The 27,270-nt window shown below is 39.9% G+C and overlaps 1 protein-coding gene across 1 annotated transcript in view; it reads right to left on the reverse strand.

Annotated features, from left to right (window-relative positions):
- Positions 1-27,270, reverse strand: part of LOC128908215 (neurexin-3) — a 431,350-nt gene that overhangs the window by 20,756 nt on the left and 383,324 nt on the right. The window contains exons 7-8 of the mRNA XM_054197919.1: positions 8,372-8,491; positions 921-1,302 (exon numbers count right to left, since the gene is read on the reverse strand). Of these exons, the coding sequence (XP_054053894.1) occupies positions 921-1,302; positions 8,372-8,491 (502 nt within the window). The remainder of the gene's footprint in view (positions 1-920; positions 1,303-8,371; positions 8,492-27,270) is intronic.

Below are 27,270 nucleotides of genomic sequence, written 5' to 3' on the forward strand. Positions count from 1 at the left end.
CATGAGATTCTAGGCTTATTCAAACAGCTGGAAAACAATTAGCAAAGCTTTCAGCAAAAAATAAAGACCTTAACGAAGGCTGAAGTCATGGGAGTGTTACCCTGAATTATTTATATAGTTCAAACACAGAAATCCACCTGAGAGTAGAAGAGAAAAAGTCTACTTAGAAAGGAAAAAAAGACAACAAAATTCAACTCTCAACAGAGCACCAGGAGCTCGTGACTCTTTCTTTTTTTATTACTCAATGTCCCACTTACAGAAATATGTGCAAAGTTAAAAATAAAATAGATTGAACTACAGTTATACTGAAATAAACAGGACTAGTAAACTGTATTTGTGGAAAACCTGTCTACTGTGGCTATGTGAGTACAAGACATCAAAATTTGTTCAGCTGTCAAAGGATTTTTTTTTTGTAATAAGCTATTGGTCTTGAGAAAAGAACATAGCATCTCAAAAGCAAGTTGAGTTAATTTTCCTCAAGCGTCACCAGCAGAAATACAAATTCAGCAGCCCATAGGCTCTTTTTTCCCTTCAGTGAAGGTGCAGAAACACAATGGGTCTGTTACAAGAAAAAAAATAAAAGGGGAAGAGAGACTCAGAGGCCTCAGCACATTTCTTCCTCCCCTGTGCTACTCTGCAAGGGTAACAGATAAAACCTTAGCCTAACTAGATCCAAAGAACTCAAAATATTAGTGTTTCACACTGTAAAAGTGTCTTTCCCTCAGTCCCAGGGGAAGTCAGTGATAAAAATCAGGAGTCCTACGCTTCAGCGTTTATGTCTAAGTGCTTTGTCGTACACGTCAGCAAACAGAGAAAACATGAGCATGAGATGATTTTCTCTTTATGCAATCATTTTAAGTTTACCTATAAGTAAGTTTATCTATAAATAAGCTGGTAGAATATAGCAGAAATTCACTTACCCCTTGACTAGTTCAACTGCGATAAAGTCATTGCCATCACCACTGTTAAAGAGGATGAAACCATCAGCTGAGGTGGTCTTGAACTGAAAGAAGAGGTGCATGGATGTATAAGCCTGCAAGGTGGCCAAACTCAGGTAGCTGCTCTTGGTCTTGAATGTCACAGGGTCAGCTATAATGTTGCGGAGACCAAAGCGTGCCTTCAGCTCGCAATAGTCAATGTCACCATTCTTGCATAGGTCAATGTAGAGCATCCCGTTGAACATGAGGCTCTGGAGGTGGCCAATAAAGCTGGAAGGGATGACAGAGATGTACCGTTTCTCTGTCATGATCCCTGTCTCGATGTTGTGGAACTCCAAGCGGGTGTGATCACCAACCATTGTGCCTGAAGGACAGAAACAAGGAGGAACATGTAGAAAGGCCGGGGATAGTAACAGGTTATATGGAGCTCTTCACTCTCCAGTTTCCAAGCTAATAGCAGTATTAACTTAATCCTATCTGATCACTGTTCAGCAGCTGGCATAAGAAAGAATGTATAGACTCTTGGTGGAGATGCTTGAGTTTAGCAGTTGTAAAAACCTGGCAGAAGAGAGAAGACAGCACTAAAGGGCCATGGGCAGAAGCTCTGTATATTTTCCTGTGTTTCACAGGCTTTCTTGTCTGCAAAGACGACTAGGTCTCTCCCTTAAAGCCTACAGTGATCTATTTGATCCAATGGTCCATCTACCAAACAACTCAGGCACTTCTGAAACAACTCTTAACAAGTGTGCTTCCTGAGAACACTCAATAAACATAGATTAATATAAAAAGAGCAGAACAAGAAGTGAGAAGTCATAAACCTGCTAATATTTATTCCATTTTTCTCTCCTGGTGCCTATGTTATTTCTCTTGTTTTAAAATCATGGCAGGAGGGAAACACACAAGAATGCAACAGGCAAAGAGCCTTCAATATATCTAAATCATCGAGTTACCATTTGGGCTATTTGCCACACTGTGACAGATTTTAACCTCTCAATTAAAATATTCAAGCTATTCAGTATACCAACTATGTGAGACTCCTCTTGAATCATACATAAATTTTTCAGTAAGATTGCTGGACATCAGTACAGACACAGAACCCACACAGGTAAAATATAACTGTATGCTAGAAGGCTAGTTTCAGTACAAAGACAAATTGGGCAACATCAGAATGAAAACCATTACAAACAGCCTTATTTTTAGTTTCCTGTAGTTCTTCATTAAGACAGTTGTAACTATTTGGTCACACAAGCAAGTATCCTTTTTACACAGGCCTCATGCCACTTAGTATACAACAGGAATAATATTAAATTCATGAACAATTACTCAACATTTAATTTGTTTTCTCATCATTCAACGTACAACCATTATTCAAACTCTGCTACAAATACACTGTTGTTATTTCTCTCACGAGATTTTCTGCAGTGTTGTATCGAGTTTATGTGGCGAGGTGCTGGCTGCGGGCTGGCTGCAGGGCGGCCTCTGTGAGGAGAGGCCGGGGCTGCCCGGTGCCGGACACAGCTGGCTCCACAACAGGCCCATCACAGGGCACGGCTGAGCCCCTCAGCCAAAACGACGATGCCTCTGTGAAAACATATTTAAGGAAGGGCAAAATGCTGCCCCTGAGTGAGGAACAAAGGGAAAAAAAAAAACACACACAACAAAAACTCCACAAACACCAAGGTCAGTAAAGAAGGAGGGGGAAGTAGGACTCCAGGCACCAAAGTGAATATGCTCTGACAGCCCACGGAGAAGATCACGACAGAACAGACACCCACACTGCCGCCCCTGGAGGACCCCCACGCCAGAGCACAGGGATATTTCCTGAAGGAACTGTGGCCCATGGAGAGCCCACACTGGAGTAGGTTTTCCTGACAGCCCGTGGAGCGGCCCCATGCTGGAGCACTTCATGAAGCACTGCCACTCATGGGAGGGACCCACGCTGGAGCAGGGGAAAAAAAAAAATGTAAGGAGGAAGGAGCGGCAGAGAGTGACCACAGCCACCATTCCCCATCCCCCTGCACTGCTGGGCGGGGGGGAGGTAGAAGGGTCAGGAATGAAGGAGCAAACCTGAGAAAAGGACCGGGTGTGGTAGGACGTTTCACTTTTTGTCTTCGTTTCTCATCATCCAACTCTATTGTTCATAGGCAATAAATTAAATTAATTTCCCCCAAGTCAAGTCTGTTTTGTCCATGACAGTAATTGGTAAGCAATTTCCCTATCTTTATCCTGAACCATGAGCCTTCTCATCCTATTTTCCCGTCTGTCCTATTGAGAAGGGGGAGTGAGAGAGCAGCTGGGTGGGTGTCTGGCAGCCAGCCACGGTCAACCCACCAGTTCAGCAGTACAGTGTGCAAATTATCCTCAAATATTCACTTCATCTTCTACCACTCCTACGAGATTAAGGAATATTACTTTCCATTTTATATACACAAAGCTAAGGAACAGAGAGATTAACATATAAGCAGTTCTGGATCTCAAAAAATAAATTTTTGGCATCCAATGTAGGAGAATATATAACAGCTTCGGAGCATTCACTGGTTTTCAGGCCCAGCACTTCTAGAAATACGATCCACAATACCAAATGAGTACCTGCCAAAAGGACAGGTACGACCACTGATCAACTGTGAAAGATCTGACTTCATGTGACTTATCCAGCTTTCCACAGGAATTCCAAGGTAGAGAAGTCAATTCCTCTGGGCTGTATTCACATGCCTTCACAGAGGTCCCTTTTCCTCTTTTTACCATGCTTTATCTCATTCACTACAGACTTTTCAAAGGGGATCTTAAAAACAAGCACCTCCTTTAATACAGCGACCTATCTCAACTTGTTTGCTGTACCATCTTAACGTACATTGCTTAATGTAAGCAGGGAAGCAAAGCTCCTGTAGAAAAATGACAGCTGCAAATATGAAATTAGACAACATCAAAATGCATACAAACACAGACTTAGCTGCTTTCAACTTTCCCCTACTTTTGCATGTTTCTCTACTTAACCTTCTAGTATGTTGCTAATATAATTACCACACAGGTAAAGTCCTTTGTTTTTGAAGGTTCTTCAAAGGAAACAGCCACAGTACCTGTCGGTCCCTCTGCCTCCAACAACATTTTAAAATGCTGGTCAAATTCAATCAGGTTTAAAATAACAGTAGGGTCAAAAATATTTAAATTCATACTAGTTTTGTGAAAAATTGAGACGTGAATAAAGACCTAATTAAATGTTTCCAGTGTGCTATAGGCTGACAAAATTTAGCAGTAATATCCTGCTTGACTGCATGTGCTGGTCAGTTAGCATATATACACAACTCTTGACTAGTCACTGCAAGAGGTATTTCTGAGTCACTGGGGGTATACCTGGGATTCACACCAACCACCATAGCTGAGTTCAGGATAAACTTCTCTTTTAATTCCCTCTGGTCATATAAACTGGGACTTACAAGCTTTCTCATATTCTATGCTATCTCCTGAAATCTCATGGGATTTCTCACCTAAACAGCTCCCAGGTGTTAAGAGAAAAAAGAAAGAAAAAAGAAAAAGAGGTTATATTGATAGGCCTATCATGAGTTTTCCTACTATTCACAACATATTCTTTGGGTTTTTTTCTTTTGGGTATAGAATGAAAGCTGAGAATGCTTATAAGAAACTTGGATGATGCATCCTGGCTTGTAGTATATAAAGAGTTAGAGGAAATGAACTGATAGTCTCTTTCTTGCTTAGGTTCTCTTGAAGCACTGAAATATTCCTCACTCACATCTCATGATCATGTACAAAGTGCAGTTTTTCAGTTTATACTTTGTCCAAATGTGATCAGGTTTTTGCAAAGATAGCAAACAAGCAGAGTTGTTATTAGAAAAAAAAATGTTTTCAAGTATCTATTCCAAATACAAAGAGAAAATATTATGCAGAGCAATTTATTTTTTCACTTATTCCCAATTTTGGCAGTAGATCTAAATTTAAGACAATTACACAACAGCAATTTACATGGAAACCTTCAACACAAGCAGATACAGTCAGATAAACTTACGAGCAGCTGAAAAAAGTCACATATTTCTGACTATTCAGAAATTCAAGTGTCAATACTAATGCAAGTGTTTTTAAATCCTGAAACAGTTCTTTACCAGAAATAATATTAGATTAGTTTGAAAAATGCCAGTTCACAAGAACTGAAACTATATATGGGAAAGTTTGTTTAGACAAACCATTTCACTTGCACTACTGTAATTATTAGGGGTTGTTTCAGTTTCAGTGTTATCAAAATAAAATTTCTGATTTTTCCAACAGAGAATTGCATTTTCTTAAAAATAAAATAAATTAAAAAAATCACTTTTAAAAGAAATCCTGCTGCTTTAATTCAAAAGATTAGAAAAATAAAACATAGATATGTCAAGGACCCAGAGCAAGAAAACTGCTCTCATTTGCTCTTCTACCCTAAGATAAATGCAAAAAAAGTTGTTGCCGAAGTAGGAAAAAAAAGACAGGCCTGTAAAATCTGGAGTACACTGGGACAGGGAACCCAAATACAGCGGGGCATTAGCAACGGAGGGAAGTTAGAAGGGGTGATATCAGAATTTTAGAGAAGGTGAAAAATGAGAAAACTGAGACTGGCTTAAGAGAAATACGACAGTGATAGTGGTAGTGCAGAAAGTTAGGAGTAGTTCAGTGAAAAGCTGAAAAGGACATGACAAAACAAGACCAGAATCAGGACGGAGATGCATTTTCTTAAGAAATGGAGTGAAATCCAGTATTTTCTGATCTCATTAGCTGTCAGACCCACCTGCAGAGTTCACCTCTAATTCCTCCACTGTGCTCTGTAGAGAGTATTGTAACTACTACAGCAATCAGCAGCTCTTCAGTTCAAGTGGAAGCAGACAGAAAAGAAAAAAATCCAGCATCCACTGCGGTATTTGGGTGCTAGCAAGATGTTGTAGGGAGGAATATGACTGCTATATTTGTGTCTCATTTATCACTGATGTTCTGAGGTCTGTTCTGAGGTGGTGGTGGTGGCGGGAGGAATATAGGAGGAGGGTTTTTTGATTAAGCAGCAAAATGCTGTCTAGAGGAATTGGATTCTGTCTCTCCCTTAGATGCCCTGCAGGAAGCCAAGTCAGTCACTTTATTACAAATTTTTCACAGGTGGTCATTAATTGTCTAGCCCTAATTCTCCAAGTAGCAGGGCTGAGCTAACAGCATCTAATTTACAGTCATGCTGAATATTTGTGCATGCAAATGACTGAAAAATCATGCCAAATTGGTATCAAACACATCCAACTTTAATCTGGTGCCTTGTTTCCAAACCTGTAAAACGGGAAAAAGATGCCTACTCACTTCATGTAACATAGAGATGGAAATAAATTCAGTTACAGCTTCTTAGTTCTGTATAAACATATTGATGAGTAGCACACAGCACACACGCAAAAAAACCAACAGCTCTATAGTTAGAGCAAAATTTAGTTGGCCGGCGTTGTTGCAAATAAGCAATAAGAAAGGTGGCAATTAAACAGGCTGTTTATTTTTTCTGGGGGCCCTATTTAGACTGCTGATCTATGCCTAAAGACAGCAAGAATCCTGTGGAAAAATCTATGTGACCACATCATTGAAAACTATATCATCTTCCCAAGGAAGTGGGATGCAGATTGCACAGAAAATCTTAACTCTGGCTTTTCTGACTTTTGACTTGGCCATGATGGCATTCTTTTAATAGATATTTTTAGCTGTAATGCATCTTTAATTATGTAATTCATATACATGTACATATGCACATCCTATTTTAGTATAGGATTGTATCATCGTTATTTATAAACTCAGTTTCATGAAAAAGACTCAAAAAAAACAGATGGCTTTTTTGGGGATTGAGTTGGTAATGCAGAGAGTGCCACCTCATGGTGCTTGCTAAAAAAGCATATCCAGAAGAACTGCTCTTAAATGCAGAAGTAAACAGGATTAAATGCTTACCAGCATGTTTAACTAATTCAGAAAGTTCCCTCTTAAATAAAATTTCATTTTCCTACAAGCTAATATTGATCAAGCCTCTGCCTGTTCCAACAGGGAGAGAGAAAGATTTGTCTTTCATACTCTTCGGATTCTCTCTTGCAAATTCTCAGCCTATACAGCACAACATATATTTACTTCAGAGAGCAAATACGTATCAAATAATTTTCCTGCAAACTCATTTCTTTGGGCTTATTTCAAAATCCTGACTTATGGCTTTCCAAATAACCTAAGTACCACATTACTTAAAATTAATTGCACTCACAAAGTAGAACATAACTTTTTGCAGAGACAGGATATAGTATGCTGGTGCTGCCTATGGCAGACGTTCCTTCTAGGTGCTTTCTGAGTAGAAGCTACTTAGAAGAGAGGATGTCAGCATTTGGCAGAATAGCATGGATCACAACTCATATCAGTGTTGCATCCAGGGTTACTGCTCTGTGATTCTATTATCAGCCTTCAGACTGCTGGTGTTTTCCTCAAAAACCCAGTTCCTACAATTATATACAACTATGAGAACTTAAGACCTTCAAAAAAAAAAAAAAAAAGAAAAATAATTTTATGGCTCTTGCAACTGTGGGGAAATGGAATAGAAAAGTATCACCTAAAATTTTGTACTGAAAAAAAAATAAAAATCAATCTAAAGTACCTTAATCATTTCAATGCAAATATCATAACTTGGGAGACACCAGCTTTCCTGAGTGTGATTGATTTTTCTTCCTCCCTTCAACTACATTTTTCTACAGGAAGAAGCAGGAGCTCAAAAAGCTGTCAAGAAATGCAGGAACAGGAAAAAAAAGGAAAAAAAAAAGTCTGACATTTATTACACTATATCTTACGATATGATATACTCTGGTGAGTCAGGGTCCTCTCTAACCTCTAAAACAAAGTTAGGGACAAACTGCTCTTTCTTCTGGATGGCTCTGAGCCATCAGCACAGGAACTTGAAAAAAAAAAAACCAAAACAAATGAAACCAAAAAAACAAAACAACAGCAGAGGCAGAAATCCATATTCTCTAACACATCTATCAAATGCAGGTTTTACCATCAAGAAAAAGTTTATGCAGAGAAAAAGCTTAGGGAGCATTGGTTTTGATTCCACACCATTGGAAACCCCTGCATTTGCAGCTCAGGAGTGAGGTATACTCAGAGTGTACCCCAAACAGCCTGGCGCAAGAGAAAGTGCTCGGGTATGCGCAAGCTCATCTATCGCCTAATCCCACTTTTCATATCATCATAGCTGTCACAGAAGTGTCTCGTGTTGGCTAAGAACAGTTAGTCTCTGAGAACTGAACATGAGTTTTCAACCTAGTAACACTAAATATACAAGAAGTAACAGGAAGGGCAAAGAAAAGATAGACAAGAACAAGGAGAATGGGTGTAACGGCACAGACTGTGAACAGAGATACAAAAATAATGAACAAAAAATACTCATATATTGCACTTACCCTCAGCGACGTCATCGTCCACCATCAGCTTGAGGCTCTTTCCTCGTCGAACTACCCGGACAGTGTGCCACTCGTTGTCATTGAGTTTCTGTCCAGCATACAGAGTTTCAGGTCCCTTGCCTGGGGATGGTGATAGGTACAACAGTTAAAGCCAGACACCCAATTAGTTTAGTATTTGCTCAATGGGAAAAGTCACCAAAATCAACCTGGTGTGATACAGACTAGTAGATTGTGTGGGTGTATTATGACCTGCAATCAACCCTCACGCCTACACCTTCCCAGCTCAGTGGGAGTAGGGGTCACAAGCCCTTCCATTCGGTGAAGTGCCTTCCTCTGCAGAGCCCAGAGGTCACACGCGTTTAAAACAGGGGTAGAAATCTCTCTCACATTGTGGTACTAATTTCCAAACACCACATTATACAAGGCACCCCAGTATTAGAAAAACAATTCAGTGACAGGAATGTCTCTAGAGTAGAGCCATTACAGCAGAATTTTGCTCTCCCAAGAATCTGGATTTACAACAGCCTCAAGGTGCTTGGGATTCTTTTCAAAGTTTATCACACCGATCTCTCAACACTCAGGTATCAAACACCAGGCTGGTTTCAGTCTTTCAGTCTCAAAAAAACAAAAACCTAACCAAAAACCCAAACAACAAATCACACCCAACCAAAAAAACACCCACAAAACCTCAACCCCCCACCCCCCAAAAAATAATAAAGGTTTTTAAAAAAAATTTAAAACCACAGAAAGACAACCACTCACCAACCCAGCTGCTTGCTCTATGGTTCATTGGCAAAGCAGCCTGCCTATAAGGTGCCTACTTCACCCCCTGAATTATAGGTCAAAAGGAAAAGAGAAGCCTTTTCTTCTCCAAAAGGTAAAAACACAGTTGCCCTTGCAAACAATGCTCCTGGGAAAAAGCATTAGTGCTACCCATATTTGTCCAGTTTTGCTGCTCACCCATCACAGTTGACAGGCAATTACTTACAACATTAATTGTTCAGATTACAAGACTGGAACACCTCACTCATGTCAAATAAGTGAAATTGAATAATGGTGTGTGCTAAATTAAAAACATCCATGCTCATTTCAGTACTGTACTAGAGTGGTTTTTGACATAGTTACATCAGAGAAATGCAGAATGAGGACAGCAGAACTCGTTGCACATCAGATCTGGGCCCATTACCCAAACTGGCAAAAGGGGAACCCAAGAAAGAAAAAGCAAGACACACTGAAAATATTAAGAGAGAGACAGGGACAAGAACTCAGCTTATTGCACTCGTAAAACTAATGTCAGATGTGCAGATTATTTCTCTACGTTTGTTCAACACAAGGAAATCAATCTTTTTACTCAGATAGCCCAAGAACAGCATTTATTTTGACCATTTTTCAATTGAGTGGTTACATAACACAGAATAAGATGTCGTACACGTCTTCAAGGGAAACTCTGTACAAGGGGATGCACCCACTCTGATTCACGTCCTGGTGTGGAATAACAAGTAAAAGTAGCATATTCCATAGTGAGAGAGAACTGAAGGAAGGGGTAAGAAAAATATCCAGAGACTTACATAGCATACACAGTCCACAGTATGCACTCTGACTAATTAGCAACATTACTCTAACTGCTTCTTACTGAGGGGGAAGATGGGCAAAGGTGGTGGTGTCTCATTCAGCTAGGATATAACACACGTAATAGAGGAATCCTATGGAAGGAGACCAAAGCAAAATTAATATTCTGTTATTCTCCTTAAAGGATCATGCAATTCACATTAATAAAAAGGGACTTTCATACTGTTCCAAATAAAACCCATTGCTAGCAAACCTGAAAACAGGGTGTGTGTGTGTGGGGGACACAAATACTTATTTAAAAAAAACCCAACCTTTTTCCTTTTTGACCCAAAAAGCAGCAAAATTATGCCCCCATGTTTCAACCGACAGTGTGCAAATGAATTGCTGCTCCTGCGTAAGCTCCCACTAAATTCCATGTGGTTCCTGGAACTGCGTATAGAGGGACTCCTGTGTCTGGATGCCAAACTTCATTACATTGAGCATGATTACTACATGTGCTGTTACTATATAGACATTTATGTGTGATCAATTTTTAAAAGAACACTTGAAGATGCCTAATCCAACAGTTGCAGATGCTGGGTAAAATAGAAAGGAAATGGACCACATGTAGCAGAAGGATAATGCTCTCCCCTAAGTATGATCTCCTACCCAGTAGATGACCAAGGTTGCTGGGTTTGAGTAGTTTTGGTTTGTTTTTTTCCCCTCTCCCTTCAAGCTATCTGCACCTACATCACCCTTCAAGTAGGATAATACAGATGTAGAAGGAAGCAAAGCAGAAGGTTATCTGGACAGCCAAAAAAAGTCAAAGATTTGTATCTTCCCTTTGTGTGACAGTTTTTTTATGATAAAAGACAAGGAACTATTGCAGCCATGTTACCAGCTGGATAGCTGGAATCACTCGATTTATAATACTTTTGATGAGATGGCAGTTGGGCATTAGGTAAATTTTGTAATTTATTTAATTTTATGAGTGACAAGAGTAAAAGACAACATAACAGGAGAAAGAATAATAAAGTTTCTACTGTAGCAATAGCTTAATAGCTAATCTTCTAGAACATGACTCCTATTGGAGTCTCTGGCCTTCTTGGTCATTCCCCCTTCCTAATGTCCTCTGGGGAATTGTACATCATACAGAATTGACTGCTACCTCTCATTTTCAAGCTCAAATAAGGTAGAGTAGTCCCTTTGGTGCTTTGCAGTGGCAAACACTACTTAATCAGAAGCAAAAATATCTCTTTCTGGCATTCCCATATTCTGGACATTAGTTGAGCTGCAGTTCAGGCTTCTTGAGCAAATATTACTTGATTCAGCTGCCGTGACTCCTCCTCATGCTCTCGTGAATCTTTTGACACCTACTTAAAACCTGTGTACATATTGTTCATAAAAGACAACTAGTATACGCTTTTAAACCTGGAAGAACTCCATCCAATCTGCCCAGGATGTCCCAGTCATTATCTCTATATCAAAAGTGCACTGCTGCTAATTAATAGCTTGGTCCAAAAAAGACTATATAAAAGTGAGAAGAGTAGACATGCCAAAGTATAAAGAATCAAAAAGTAGTTTGCAGCTTCTGAAACACCAAGTTGCTTTCCATCTGGCCCCCAAGAACTCACTCATTTGGAACAAACAACTGCTCAGAGGGATGCAGTTAAAACAACAGGTTTGAAAACACCAGCTGTTGTCCACCCTCAGTGGTTAACAGCACAGAGAATCTCCTTCCTATGAAAGGCAAAGGAGAAAGAAGGTTAATCCCTGTGACCATTTCCTCACAGGTGGATCAAAAAGTGTGCTTTTACCCTTGGTGCAGGCTGTCACTGTCTGATCCATTTATATGATTAAAATGACCTTCACGAAACCAGGCTATCTTCATTATTGCATATCTTATCCAACATTACAGAAGAGGTCAAACATTTGAGTCTACAGAACAGCAGAAGAGACGACCAGAAAGGACATTGCCAGATTGATGAGAATGGAAGAGGCTCTTCCTCATTACAATTACAACAATAAATAATTCTATAGGGATACACTAATGCTTTTTAGAGAAGACCCTCAGTAACAAAAAAAAAAAAAAAGGTTTTATCTGCTTTTTTCCTCTTTAATTAAAATGCTCAGCTGCCATCTCAGCTTTGTTCAGTGGGAAAATGCATTTCTGTGCCTGTTTTATACAGGGCAAAATCCCTCCGGATGCCAACAGCATCCCAAGGCAGGGAGGGGCTGGGAAGGAGAAGGTTTCTTTGCCCTTTCTTTCCTTTTTTTTTTTTCTGTGGGGGGGGTGGGGGGAGGGAGACTATTGGTTGTTTTTACAAAATGGCCACAGAATTTGTGATTTGCTGTGAAAAATGTCTGTGCGCAGATTTGTGAAATATGAAAGTGAATCATGAGAGAAGCTGGACATTTCCCCTCAAAGCTTACAAGAAACTGATCCACCCTATTTAGACATTATCCAGTGATTCCCTATAGAATATTCCGATGTGACTAGTATAACCGCAGAGTGGGATTCTTCATTGTAGCCCCAATAATGTAGCACAGAGGAGGGAGGTTATGAAGCCAATGCCCCATCTGTTTTTCATCATCAACGATATTAATACTGCTTTGGAAGATAATTATCTTATGTGTACACAGACTATATATTTAGTAATATATGTGAAACAATTATGCATAGTTATGCAATATGGCAGATATTTTATGTAGCTGGTATCATATTAAACACAGAATTCTCTTTTCCATACGTTGTCTTTTCAAAAGAGAGGCAGAAGATATTCAGCCACAATTTCCACAGGCAGGTTTGAACAAGGTGGAAGAAGGGGGAAGAAATGGGTTTAAGGCCAAAGATGCTGCCATTTACTCACAGACATTTATGGCTTCCTGATATGCAGTGATTTCCTACAAAGGATAGGGCAAATATCAAAACAAGAGCATGGGTCAAAAGCAGAGCTGGCAACTGTTCTGAAAACCTTCAATAACTTTTAGTCTTGGTTGAATATAGGTCAGTAGTATAAATTTTGTTGGGTGTTTTCAGGCAGCACTAGAATGGACAAAGTGTTTTAGGAAGGTCTTTTTCTTGACCAGGATCTACTGTCCAACTCCAGGAGCATTGTTAATTGCTAGTAAACAACTGGCAACCCCAGACTCTCAGTACATTTCAGACGTTTATGTAGATATCCCCAGTCAAATCAACACATATTCACATATACACACACTTGTTTTGCTCATATACAGGTTTTAGAATCCCCCTTTTCAAGAAGAGGTTAGTTCCCAACTAGGAATAAACAGTTGCACTTCCCTACAGATAGTCAATACCTTCACTGGGGACCTTACCTGCACCAACCTGTCCGTTTCCTCAAGGAACAGGATCACCTCCATGTAACACCCCAGATTAAACCAAACATAACATACATTTATGAAACAAATGTTTTTAGCAGTGCTTACAGAAAAGTTATGTTTACAGATTTACAGAGTGGCTTCATCGGGAAATCAATAAAGTTGAGCATGATTTATACCAGCCTACCCAGAAGCAACGTTTAATTGTTTATATTCGTACAGCAATAAAAAATGCATACACAAAATCCTTTAAATACCTACAGCGTCAATTGGCTTCACAACTGCAAATAAGAATTCCCCCCAACAGACAAACTAATCAAGTGCAGGGAATTAACTCAGCAAATAAGTGAAAAGCAGCAAGACCACCCTACTAGTTCTCTCAGAAACATACACCAGTCTCCCTATAAACTTGACAAAAAAAAAAAATCTTCCTTGCTTTTGCTATAAATACACGTAGCACCATATTGAATGACTGTTGCTTTCGTTTACAGACACCCTGGCCAATAGCTGTAACAAGACTCACCGTGGAATCAGGCAGCATTCAACATGATGGCAGCTTGGTCATACGGCTCAAACAAGAGTGCAGCGCAGAAACTGTGTTGTGTGTCTTTTACTTGATGTAAATATAATTTGTGATTAAGAATAAAAAAGGAGACTATTTGATTGCATATATTGTAAAGGCCACACCTGGCACAAATTGGGCTTGCATCTAGGCTTTTCCATCAAGAGCAGTGAGTTATTCTCCTTGTTTGCCTCAATTTCACTGCTGCTGAATTTTAAGACTTTTAGATACTACATAATTACTGTATATCTCTACAGCAGAATCATTGTTAACAGACATCAGGAAAACATTTGCATTAACAGATAATTGTCCCCCCCAAAGTCTTTAAATATTAGATTACAAGTTGAGTGAAAGGAAGTTTCAGTTCTTCTGAAGAAAATTTTATTCTGACCTCGAAAACATTCAAAATGTTTCAACTTCAAGCTAAATGACACCATTTCCAGCATTTAAAAATAAAATTAAGTTTTTTATTATCTCTTCAAGATATTACTTGTTTTTAATGGTAATAGATGGTTGCCGTTTTTATTGAGGGAGCTATTTCCACTTTTAAGGAAAGGGATTTCATTTTATATTCACAACCAGATGGGAGGTCAAAAAAAGGACATGGAAGCATGAAAAAAATAATCAAGTATTCATGCTTTTAAAATGAAGATTTACAACAGTTTAATTAAATTAACTTCAAAGTGATTTCAGTCAGACTGGCTCTACCTTTGTTTTTTGCCAGGGCTGTCATGTGGAACACTTCACACTGGTCAGAACACCATCTACTTCTGTTCCTAACACATCGGGGCAACAAAATCTTCAGCGTAGGTATAAAGAACTCAGAAGCTGCTCTATTTTGACTCATCTACATTTTGCCTAAGGAAACACTTGTACACGCTATATATTCAGAGAGCAAAGTTCAAGAGAACTATCAGCGCAAGCTAGGCAGCAAGGCAATCACAGGAGCAGCTTCTACTACAGGGACTCCACAGAGCAGCCACTAGAGGGAAACAACTGCATTCACTAAAGCTGCTGCTTAGGCAGTTTTACCTAAGTACAAAGGAATCGCAGTACTCAAAGTGTTGCTTTTCCAGAGTTTCACCAGCTGATATATTTTGCATTGAGGGTGACCACACCTGAGTCATGAATAAAGTAACTCCGGAACTTCAACCCAGATTCACCCCCTTAACAGCAAATACCTGTTCAGTTCAGGTTTATTCATTTAATGGATGCAGTTTGCCTCCTAAGAAATAAGTCTATGGCTCAAGAAACATGCAGAACCTCACCAAGTTTTACCATAGGACAGAATTTTAAACGAACTATTACAGCAACAAGTATGCACAGAGTTTTGCAGACTAGTAACAATGAGGTAAACAGATCCTATTTTAAGAGAGCTTTACATTTCATTAGCTTTCCAGTGACGCAGTGCTAACCAAAGCAGGATGCAGGCGTAACAAAGCTAGAGAATTAATTCTTCTCTTTATTCCTGGGCAGATAGAATAGTACAGGTACCAAAACCACACAGCTTCTCACTAATCCCATTGATGTACCTTACATTGATGGACTACGGTACAAACAATAAGACAACTAGAGTTTCTCTTCCAGTTCAATTTCAAATCTCCCCACAAATGCTACAAAACAAGTAGATTAATCACAATTATAGTAAGAAGAAGATGCTGGGGATAACACTGAAAAAAAAATGGACTGAGCCATATGATGTATCATGCAGGCACGCAAATAATGGCCACGAAATAATTTGACTGCAGCTACTTCTCATTTAAGTCCGAAAAGCAAGGATATCAGAAAGCAAATCAGCTGAGATGTGGCAATACAGTGCCTTGCAGTAATGGCACATATATCTCTGTGAGGAAAGGATCAGAGCCCACTTTCTAACAACAGGATAGCATCTTTGTCCCCCTCTTTTGGAACATAGAAAACAATGGCAAAGAAAGGGTCTCCTCTTCCCAAAGACACATTTGACAGTTGAACAGACTGTTGAGTTGGCGGAAGAACCCAGATCTTTGAATCTGCAGTCCCAAATATTGAATTTATTAAAAAAAAAATAACAACATTGTTTAGGACACACTGCACAGTCCTCACTAACAGCACAGTATAAGGAGAAGACAGTCCTGCTACCAGTGCTTCTCTATTCAGATGCCAAGGGCAAAAACCAGCATCATCAGAGGACCTAAATTTCTTTCTCATTTAAGGTACCTTTCCCTGTGGCACCTGTGCGCCTGAGGTGTTACAAATACACGGAGTTATCTCCGTCGCTGCTGGGAGTATTACATGAACTAGCTTCAACCTCCCTCTAAGAGCGTAACAGTCAGCATCACAGAAATTATGTCTAACTATGATTATAAAACCAGCAGGATTCAAGCCTTCTGCAGGGGGTGCAAAACACTGCATACGCTCTTGAGGTTTAGTTCTTTTTGCAATGCCACCTCCATTCTGAAGTTTGCCACTTTTTTTTTTTTTTAATCTATGGTGCCAGCTGAATAGTTTTTAAATTCTCCATTGCAAATTAGCCAGTATTTATAAGTCTACCGAGAACCCCATGTAAATACAAACAGCAACCAAAATTTGCAAGTGGAGACCTTGCATTTTCAGATGTTACTGGTAAACTGTGTGTGCATAACTGGTAATGCACGTTGGTCCCCTTTGCCTGAACTGAGAAACTCGGGTGAGAAGGACGGTAAGTAGTACATGCAAGAGTCTCTTTACTTAAGAAGCTCCTGAGGAGCCTTGTTGAACTTCATGAGGTTCACAGACCTCTCAAGCCTGTCCCTCTGGATGGCACCCCGTCCCTCCAGCGTGTCAACTGCTCCACACAGCTTGGTGCTGCTGGCAAACTTGCTGAGGGGGGCACTCAGTCCCACTGTCCATGTCGCTGACAAAGATGTTACAACAGCAGCAGTCCCAATACCAACCCCTGAGGAACAGCACTCATCACTTGTCTCCACTTGGACATCGAACCATTAACCACAGCTCTTTGAGTGTGGCCGTCCAGCCAATTCCTTATCCACTGAGTGGTCCATCCATCAAATCCGTATGTCTCTAATTTAGAGACAAGGATGTCACGTGGGACAGTGTCAAATGCTTTTTACAGACAGCACCAATGTCCAGTCTACTGGTACCACACACTGGTTCCTTTTACCTGAACTGAGAAACCCAGATGAGAAGGATGACAAGTGGTATGTAGACCTACATGAAAGAGAGTCCTTATTTAGCTTAAGGAGCTACCAAGGAAGGATCACGTGCTTCTGGAAATCTGAGGAATCAGCATTGCAGACTGAAGGATAGTTGAGGATTTACAGATAAAGACGACACCTGAGGCAAATATTGAGAACTCCTTTGAAATTCAGATTTTAAAGTCACAGCTTTCATGTCAGCTAAGGAGCCTGTAATGGAAAAAATGCCCTGGGAGAAGAAGGGGAGAGAATGATAAAGCTAAGCACATGTGGCTTCAAACATATCTGCACCTCTCTGCCCGCAGAGCTCCCAGCAACAAACAGTGTATATTATCCAAACTGGTGCCAACCCTCTTCTCAAACATACCTCCCAAGTCACTCAATTTCATACATGTACCTTCATACAAACCCTGTATATTTCATACAACATCCAGGTGTAGTTCTAGTGTTAATAAATTTACATAGGATTACACCAGAGAATTAACTGGAAGGAATCATCCTAGAACAGCCAGAGACCACAAGAAAGAAAAGACAGATAGCCAGCAGATCTCTTCCCTCTAGGAAGTAGACTTATTCCTGGAAAGGCACCGCTAGTGTTTGGGGGTCTCCTTTTCTTGCCCAACACAGAGAAGTTAATGCTTGCTGTAAAAAGACCAGAGCTCTGACAGCAGTATCAGAGCACAAATAACAAACTGAGCACAAGGAAAGTGGTGACTTTATAGGCTATGCATGTTCAGCAGCCATCTCGGTTACAAGGGTTATCAATTCTTATGCACCACACTTGAAGTAGTACCAGTAGCCAGAACTGTAAAGTTTCTAAAGAAAAAAAAAGAAAAATAAATCTGGTTGTATTAGGATTATATGTTAGTTCAGGCTGTTCCAGAGACATTTAAGCAATATGGTTGTTTGACTATCAAGCAATAGTATATGCTGGCCTCTGGCTAAGTTGTAAAACCAGTAGAATGTGATTAATGGCATAAGCTGGTCACAAATCTCTCTCTAGCAGTTTCATCTCCTATTGAAGGCTTAGCGACAAGCACACTTTCTTTTCCATCGCAAGTTTGGAAAGACATCCTTTTGCTCTAAGAAAACGTTACTTCTGTGTTGCCTTTTAGAAGGCCCACACAAAAACAAACACAAACAAACAAAACAAACAAATAAAAAAAACACAAAAAAACCCCAAAAAACCACAACACAAAACCCCCATAGCCTCTTTATTTCCTTCTCCAGTTGTCTGTTAGGAAAGGAGATAGTGGTTGTTACAGAGATGGATAGGTTATACACACCTCTCTCCCTGTGTATTTTTCCCCATGATGTCTTAATTTCTAGCCAGTGAACAGCTGGTGTGCTGCAGTGTTGAGCAAATCAGTATTTCTCTCTAATTTCTATCGTTCAAAAGAGCACTCTGAGAATTAATCTATGCATGCTTAGAAAGCATTCAGATCCTATGCTGAAAAAAATGCTGTAACACACGAACATTTATACAGTCCGTACCATTAGCAAATATATTATTTAAAAACTATAAATAGCAAAATATTTACAGATTCTCTGTGAAATGTAGATCTATAAATTCTAGAATCAGCACAAGGTAAACATCACAGTAACTAGAAGAGATCATCGAGACCTGAGTGTCAATCAGTTGAGAAAAATGGATTCGCAGGACATAGCACAGATAATGGCCACAATACAGATAATCGAGACTACTATATAGAGCAACAGTCTTATACTCTATACAGTTCCCTTGATTTCAAGGGCAACAAGCACTCCTCTCAAGAAGGGTTTTTGGTTGAGGGGATGTTGGGGTTTTTGTTTTGTTTTTAAATGAAAAAGGATAAGGCACCTTAACGTGATTCATTAAGATTTGCAATCCCATTGCAGAATCAGCCAAGAAAAGCAAATGCCATCACTTAGCTCATCATACCCCTAAGAACGTTAATTATGTAGGAAAGTAAGGGTTTGACTGATTATTCAAGGCAACAGCCAAGCCTGGAGAATGAGGATTAGACTTCAGAAGCCTCCTGATCCCAAATCTTGAAAGTACTTGTTCTTCAAGAGTCAGGTTTTTATAGAAATAAATACTTTCATCTGCAAGTGTCGTGTAAGTCTGATCTCATAAGGGTCTTCTAAAACAAAACATGATGTAATACACTGCAGGACTACAGGCTAAGTTTAGGGTGGGGGGGTTGGGGTTTTTTTTTGTTTGTTTTGTTTTTAATCTGTATTGGTAATGAATGCTTTAGATGCTGGTTCCTAAACTATTCCCTCTCACCGGTTTGTGAGCTTGTATCAAGTATAGCATTTTCAACCAGCAGACTGAGAAGGCGCAGGATGGCCTGTATAAAACAAAGGGACAAGAAATTTTCCCCAGTCAACAGCCTGGTGTTTATCACTGAATGGTTAAAGGAACCTTTAAGATGGAAGAACACTTAGAAAAATACTAATCTGTGTGCTTCAGATCTGCACGTTCTTCTCACAGCTTGACTCTTAATATTTAATTCTCCCCAATTTCCTCAGTGGTGACATAGGCTAACCAAGCACTTCAGTGTCTAGAGAACAGTAATGATTTTGACATCTTCCCTGCCACCCATCTAGCCCATACCAAAAGGTGAAAGGGAAAGAAGATAACGAGAAGGAAAGAAGTTTGAAACCAAGCCTACCCAGCTGCTCTTTAAACAACAACAACCACCAACCCCAAACTGGCAAGAGCCCCAGCCCTATGCCTTCTGACCACTTCATAAATAATTATTCAAACTTTCACACACAGTTAGTTGTTACTGCCAAGGTCTAAGTGACAGATTCTCCACCACGCACTGCCGCAGCCTCCCCTCTCTTTGGCTATAACGAGGCCCTGGGTTCTCCATATGTCTTCTTTTTTCTCCACCCCACTCCACCCCAGTTTTGGATTGGTTGGTTTTTTGGTTTGTTGTGGGTTGTTTTTTTTTTCAGGAAGAGAAAGAAATCTGTTAAGTTCTGACCCTTTTTCACTGCAAAGATTAATTAACAGCATCTCCAATTAATAGCAGTTCAGTTTTAATCAATGCCATCCACATGAAGTCAACAGCAGCTTGATTTTCAGAGGTGCTGAATGGGAACTATAAAGCACACCACTCTGGAAGATCAGGCAGAAAAGGACATAAATTCAGTCTCAATAAATGACAGAGTGCTGCTATATTTCGTCTCCAATTTTATAGGAAGCAAAAATGTTTATAGATGTATCATCTTGCATTCATTCCAAAGATCAGTTTTAAAGTTGCCAAACACTTGTATAACGCAAAGGATGCTTAATATCAAATAGCTAAATGAAATTTTACCTATAAACCAAGCCATTTGTACCAGCCTGCAGACAACAGGGTCACTTTTAATATTGCTTAATATCAGTAGTAATTTGAAGCAGGTAGAGAGTAAAAGAAGTGCCAAGTACTACTGTGATGAGTTAGAACTAAAGGATTTCTAATTCTTCATTCAACAACACTAGCATCACAAAACAAAACAGCTTTTAGTTTTATACTGATGCTGACTTTTAATGATGTACCAAATGCAGGCACATGGGTTCATGCAAAGAACAACAACAACAAAAAAAAAAATGTATCAGAACACCAATCTAGGACAACCATCTGGATCAGCAAATTTAGTCTTTTATAGCAATAGCCACATAGTCAAAAATGATGCACAAAACATCTGCTCTCACCAACACGTAAAAAAATACCCCTTCAGCATATAAACAAATGGAATGTGAAAATGCACCTTTTCTGCGAATTTCCTCTTCCGTAAGCCACATCTGATCATCTACTGAATAATGCTAGCTGACAGCATATAATACTGTCTATATCAGATTATGACATTAAGGTGAATATTGATACTATATGCAAAACACGCGCGTGCAGAACAAGAATTGGACCGCAGAGGTGCTGCCACAACATGGATCGTATTTGGCATCTGAGAAATTAAAAGAACAGGAGGCTTTTTTTGTTCAGTGACCAAACTGGAAACAGAGGAAGGAAAAGAAAATCACTTCAAGGCCAATCTGAAAGTGCCCTTTGTTTTTGGGCCAAAAAATTGCCACTCCCTCCCCTTCCCAATCAGTTCTGTAAGGAGTTTTTTAAATTCACAGCTGAAAAGGCTCAGTCATTGCCTTCTTTGCTGTGGTATTCAACAGTAAGGTCTGCCCTCAGGCCTCCCAAGTTTCTGACATATACAAATTCATGGGACCAGAAAGGCTGCATCTAAATGTACTGAGGGAGCCAGCCACTGTCGAAGCAGGAACACCTTCAATTACCTTTGAAAGGTTGCAGGTGTAGAAGGACATCCTAAGTGACAAAAAAAATGAAAAGTTAAGTCAAATTTTAAAAAGCCGGTTGTGTTTTGAGCAGTGAGTTGGACTGCAGACCATTGGAGACCCCTTTCCAACCTAAATTGTGCTATGGAAACATTTTGTTTCACTGGTAACCAGAAGGTTTTGTTTTCACTGACTGGGAAAGGAGATTTTAGAATAAATAACATCTAAAAAATATTTTAGAATAAATTAAGTGTTGAGACATTATTAAAAATGAAAATTCAAAATATTTTTACATTAAATGTCATAATATTTTTGTTTGCCATTTCCTTTTTCATAAACATTTGCCAAGTTCAAACTAAATTCACAAATAGATGCAGTCAACATAAATCTGCACTTTTCAGTTGATAAACTGTTCAAATGAAAACACTCAATCTAGTTCTACTCGGCAGCTGCTTTCAGCAATACTACTGCTGAAAAAATACAAAATACTTGTGAGAAAAACCTCTATTTAGAGAAACTGCATATAAAACTAACCAGTTAAGGCAAAACCTATGGACCTATGTCCTTATTTATCAGTATTTATTTAGCTAATCTACTGAACAACATACATAAAAATATTCTTCGCATCAGACATCAAAACCACCAACCACAAGTCTGTATCCTCACCCAGGATGACTGGTCCTGCTTAACTTCCCGTCTATGAACTTCAGCCCTGCTGTACAATGAGCAGCAATGTTCTGCAACACTCTAGAGATGGCCACCTTTTCCATCTAAGTTATTCTTTTAGAATGTATTCTTAAAATGGTATGGATGTTTACAGTATAATCTCTTACAGAACGATCCCTAAAGAAACAGGTGTATTTTACATATAAATGCCAGTTTATATGTATATATATGTCTTGTATATATCTACATATATGTGTGGGGGTGTGTGTGTATATATATATACACACACATACGCACACATCTTTCTCATATATATGAGAAAGAGAGCTTGCCCTTACCAAACAGATCTCGATCCTTTTGGTCTTCATACTGAGAGATTTGTCAAAAATGCTTCCCATGCCCCTCATTTATGTTTTTTGCAGAGATGGCTGCTACAGCCCAGTCACTGGCACCACACCACAGAGTAACATAGAGGAAACCAAGTCTCACCTGAACAGGTAATCATACTAAGTCACCCACATTCTCTCCGGGGGCCTCTCACCACAGCAGTGATTCAGCTCAAGTCCTTCCCAGTCACAGTTATTAAACATGAACACTGCAATCCCCAGGGCCCCTCAAGTGTCCCACGGATGCTTCCAGTTCTCCATAAGTTCAACAAGGCCAAGTGCAAGGTCCTACACTTGGGTTGGGACAGTCCTTGTTATCAATACAGGCTTAGAGATTACGTGATAGAGAGTAGCCCTGTGGAAAAGGACTTGGGGGGTACTGGTGGATGAAAAGCTGGACATGAGCCAACAACACGTGCTTGCAGCCCAGGAGGCCAATCGCATCCTGGGCTGCATCAAAAGAACCGTGGCCAGCAGATCCAGAGAGGTGATACTGCCCTTCCACTCTGCTCTTGTGAGACCTCACCTGGAGTACTGTGTCCAGCTCTGGAACCCTCAGCACAAGAAGGACACGGACCTCTTGGAGCAGGTCCAGAGGAGGGCCACGAAGATGATCCGAGGGCTGGAGCACCTCTCCTATGAAGACAGGCTGAGACAGTTGGGGTTGTTCAGCCTGGAAAAGAGAAGGCTCTGGGGAGACCTTATAGCAGCCTTCCAGTACCTGAAAGGTATAAGAAATCCGGGGAGGGGCTGTTTGCAAGGGCATGTAGCGATAGGACGAGGGGCAATGGCTTTAAACTAGAGCAGGGTAGGTTTAGAATAGACATTAGGAAGAAGTTCTTTACAATGAGGGTGGTGAGACACCGGAACAGGTTGCCCAGAGAGGTGGCGGGGGCCCCGTCCCTGGAGACATTCAAGGCCAGGCTTGATGAGGCTCTGAGGAATCTGATCTAGTTGAAGCTGTCCCTGCTTACTGCAGGGGGGTTGGACTAGATGACCTTTAAAGGTCCCTTCCAACCCAACACATTCTATGATTTTATGATAAGCCCTCATACAAAGACAAACAGTCTGTCTCTCTAATGCGCCTGACTTGACAGATATCCTCTGAAAAAGAAAGCATGAGTACACGTTTCTCCTGTAGCCCTCTCACCCTGAGCAAATACTGGAAACTATTTTTAAAGTCAAATTGCAAGATTGTGCAGGGAAATGCCCAAACCTTCTCACCAGGGCTTGCTTTGTGCCAGTTTTCGGTTTCCTTCCTGACAGTGTCAACCCTCTTATTAACATGACATGATTGTGCATATGACCACAGCTAGTAAAGGAGGCATTTATTTTGTTATACCCAGAGTTTACATGCACTCAAGGGAAGATGAATTTTTCTAGCTGCAAGACTGACACTAATGCTACACAATCACTTCTCTGGCTTTAGGCCAGGGACCCTGCTATGCCTGTACCTTATATACTCGGTTAACGTCCAGTTTCACGAGAACAAGAACTACAGCTAAAACTAACTCTCTGAATAGGTCTAGCACCTTTTGTCATCAGCATTTGGGGTGAAATTGTAGCATAAGGCTGGGTTCAGCATGGCTTTCATTAATACAAAGAAGGTTTCTGCTAGCCACCTCTGAGCTGCTAACCACTTCTGAAGCAAAGGAAGTATGCGCACGTGAAGACATGGTGGGGAGATGCAAAGCAAAAAGAAAGTATGATGTGATGATCATGAAGTTTCTCTACCATCCCATCCTTCTCCTTCTTTTCTATTTGCAGTGTATCTTGCATCCATGCAGACAACACACTAGTTGCGCAGCAGAACCATAACTGGTCAGAATATAGTGAACAGTCCCACCACCATGCAGTCTTTCTCATTGGTGACAGAGATCCAAGTTGTAAAGAGTCTCCGCAAATGACTGCAGATTGGCAAGGCTCAGAGGGGCTTTAATTCTATTATAAACCTTAAAAAAATGGAAATATTTGGGAGCAATACATGTATTTATAACAATTGAGATATCTGTGAAGCTTAATCACAGGGAGTCTTAAGATGCAAAAACAGCTCAAGAATTTCTTGGAAAGAAATGCAGACAGTAACTAGGACAAAGGAACACCCTGGAAATACTATAGGGATAAGAACCTTTCCTTTCACTGATACTTTCTTTCATGTCCAATGACACTGAGCCAATCCTACACAGAATATGAATCAGCTGGACATTACCCACTTGAACAGCTTAAATGGCACCCTAGCTATAGCCTAGGTATACTAAATGGGAGGACCTTAATCACAATCATTTATCTCCCAATTTAACAATTATCAGAAACTGTCAAAAACTGCCATTTCTAAATTCTTTCAAAATTTTCTCTCCATTTTCTCCACTCATCTATCCCCTCAAAAGTATTCAACACATCAAATAAGAGGGGGGAAAAAAAAAGTATTTCTAAAGGCTCAGAGGAAAAACCTCAATGTTACAGATAGACTGCATGAGCCCTTGGGAACATTCAAAATTTATTCAAACTTGCAAAACTCAACAATCACACAGAGTTAGTTCCAGCTGACGCCTTACACTATCCTGTCACTACAGATACATAACAGATACAAGGAGAAGTGACCTCAAAGAGCTTTATACTTAAATAGCCATAGACTAAATCAGAGGCATCTCTCTTTTTCTTACAGAGGCGGCATTACAGAACAGAAAGGTAGAGGATTCTGAAGTTCCCACACTCATATTTCTTTGGATATAACAGGTTAATAGTTTTTTTCCTGCATTACAGCAGTATTTACAGACTATCTGCAAAATATTATGCCTCTCTGTAATGGGTGTTTAGCAAAAGTAAATGGCTGTTTTCACTCTGAGCATGAGTGGTTCATTTCTCCAGTGCCATCAGTATTATTTTTCCCCACAGATGATGGCTAGTAATGTTAAGGTATGGTTAGGAGTCATTAAAATTATCATGGCAAAGAACTAACTTACAAATATGTTGGGAGGTTCCAGTACATTCTTCAGAGTTGATTGACCTGAATTAATTCTTTCTCATCTTCTCCTCTAATCCCTGACAAGTCATTGGGTAAAACGGGGAGCAATCTGCAGCTCCAAAATGGTTTCTCACATTGTCTCTGGGTCACTTTCATTTCTATAAATTATGCCTCTGACTCTTCCCCTGCAAGATTCAGGAGGAATCACAAGTTTTACCATGGTAAGAAAACACGACCAGGAAAGCAACTACTTGCAATGGTGCTAACGTAAGCTTAGTGCATACTTGCAACTCTGGGGAGGGCCATGAAGATCTGGAAGAGCCAGTTTGTCCTCAGCTTGCATATTGCTGGAACTGAATTAATCCCAGCTATAGTGTCCTTGTGATCTGTGAGTGCTAATCTTGTCACGGAGAGTAAATTATCTAGGGACCCTAGCCACGTACAGGAAAAAGTTTATATGAAAGTAATCACAAGAACAGCCTACTCTAAAAGCAACATAAGTGAGTGGGTGGCAAACGTGACTCAAAATACCTGATGCTCCCCAGTTTCCAGTTCTTCTCATTAAACCTCCTTCACACATTAACTAGAGCTCTAGGCAGACAGCCAAGCTTGCGTCAGCCTCTGTAGACAATGGAAGCTCTTCCTGACAAAAATCACAAGTAGTGGCTCAGCTGTTAAGCCCCATCATCTTGTATACATTAACAATTTAAAAATTCATGAGGAAAAACGCGCCCATATATGTACAATATAAACTTTTATTTGAACTTCCTAATCATCCAGAAAATTAAAAGCCTTCTGCTATCCTACCCAATGCCTTTCATCTCCACCAGGAGAAAGCTTGCATGCAGCTCAAGTTATGAAAGACAGATCTGTTAGTCAAAACAGCCCAAAACCTGATGATATAACAAGGTGAAAGAACAAAAAACAAAAGCCCCGTTGCTCAAAAGATCCTGTGTCCCCAGACCCCTTGCATGCAAGCCCAGAAATATAATTTCAGGCATCTCCACTGTGATCGGCTGTCACAATGTCCTAAAGAAAGGGATACAATCTTGAAAAGCCAGGATCTAACACGTGCAGATGTTTTAGGATTACACACTCATGTACACTTTGAAAGTAAATAGGAAATAAGTATCAGTATCAAGTTTATGCTGCAGTTCTGCAACCTGGAGGTGCCACCGGTGTGAGTTACAGCTGAAGCGACCCAAAGCAAATAGAAAGGCTTCAACCTTTTGACCAAACATTGGTGATTTATTTTTATCACTATGTGGATAGCCGTGAGGAACTGATAAGCTGCAAGCTGAAGAAAAATTTTGGAACAGACAACTGTATCCATTGAGAAAGTGGCTTTTCTTCAGCCAGCCTGCCCAACTTGCCAAGGCTTAAGCAAATCACCATTTGCTCAGGAACTTATTTTGTCAGAACACAGGAATGAAAGCTGCTTCTTCCCACTATACCAGCGCAAAGTCAAGGTTTAGATAAAATCCAGAGAGTACAATCAAGACTCGTACAATAAGCTGATGTGATTTTGATGCTTTGCATAGAAAGTTTTATCTTAAGCAATTCATTCAAGTATAGCAAATAAATCTGGTAAAACTGAAGCATATGGTCAGGCATTGTTGTCATAGTTCACATTAACTAAGTATACTTATCAATGTATTATTTAGGGATTTCATAAAGTCACTGATAAATAAAAGCGCTTGCAATTTGCACAAGTCAAGCAGTCATTCCATGAGTGCCTATACAGAGGACAAGTCAAAGAAGAAATGACTGAAACTGTCTACTCTCGCTAGAATTCACAATTCACTTTCATCATACGTAATAAACGAGGCACAAAAGAGTACCAAAGGTAATATTTTTCTCTCATTTATGGATTGAATGACAGTTTCGATAAGCTTCTGATTTGCAGATATAAAGAGGGCTGAAACGCATACCTTCACTGAGAAAAATAACCAAAGATCTAGAAAAATAACCAAAGATGTTA

Source organism: Rissa tridactyla, chromosome 4, assembly GCF_028500815.1.
Source record: "Rissa tridactyla isolate bRisTri1 chromosome 4, bRisTri1.patW.cur.20221130, whole genome shotgun sequence".
NCBI lineage: Eukaryota > Metazoa > Chordata > Aves > Charadriiformes > Laridae > Rissa > Rissa tridactyla.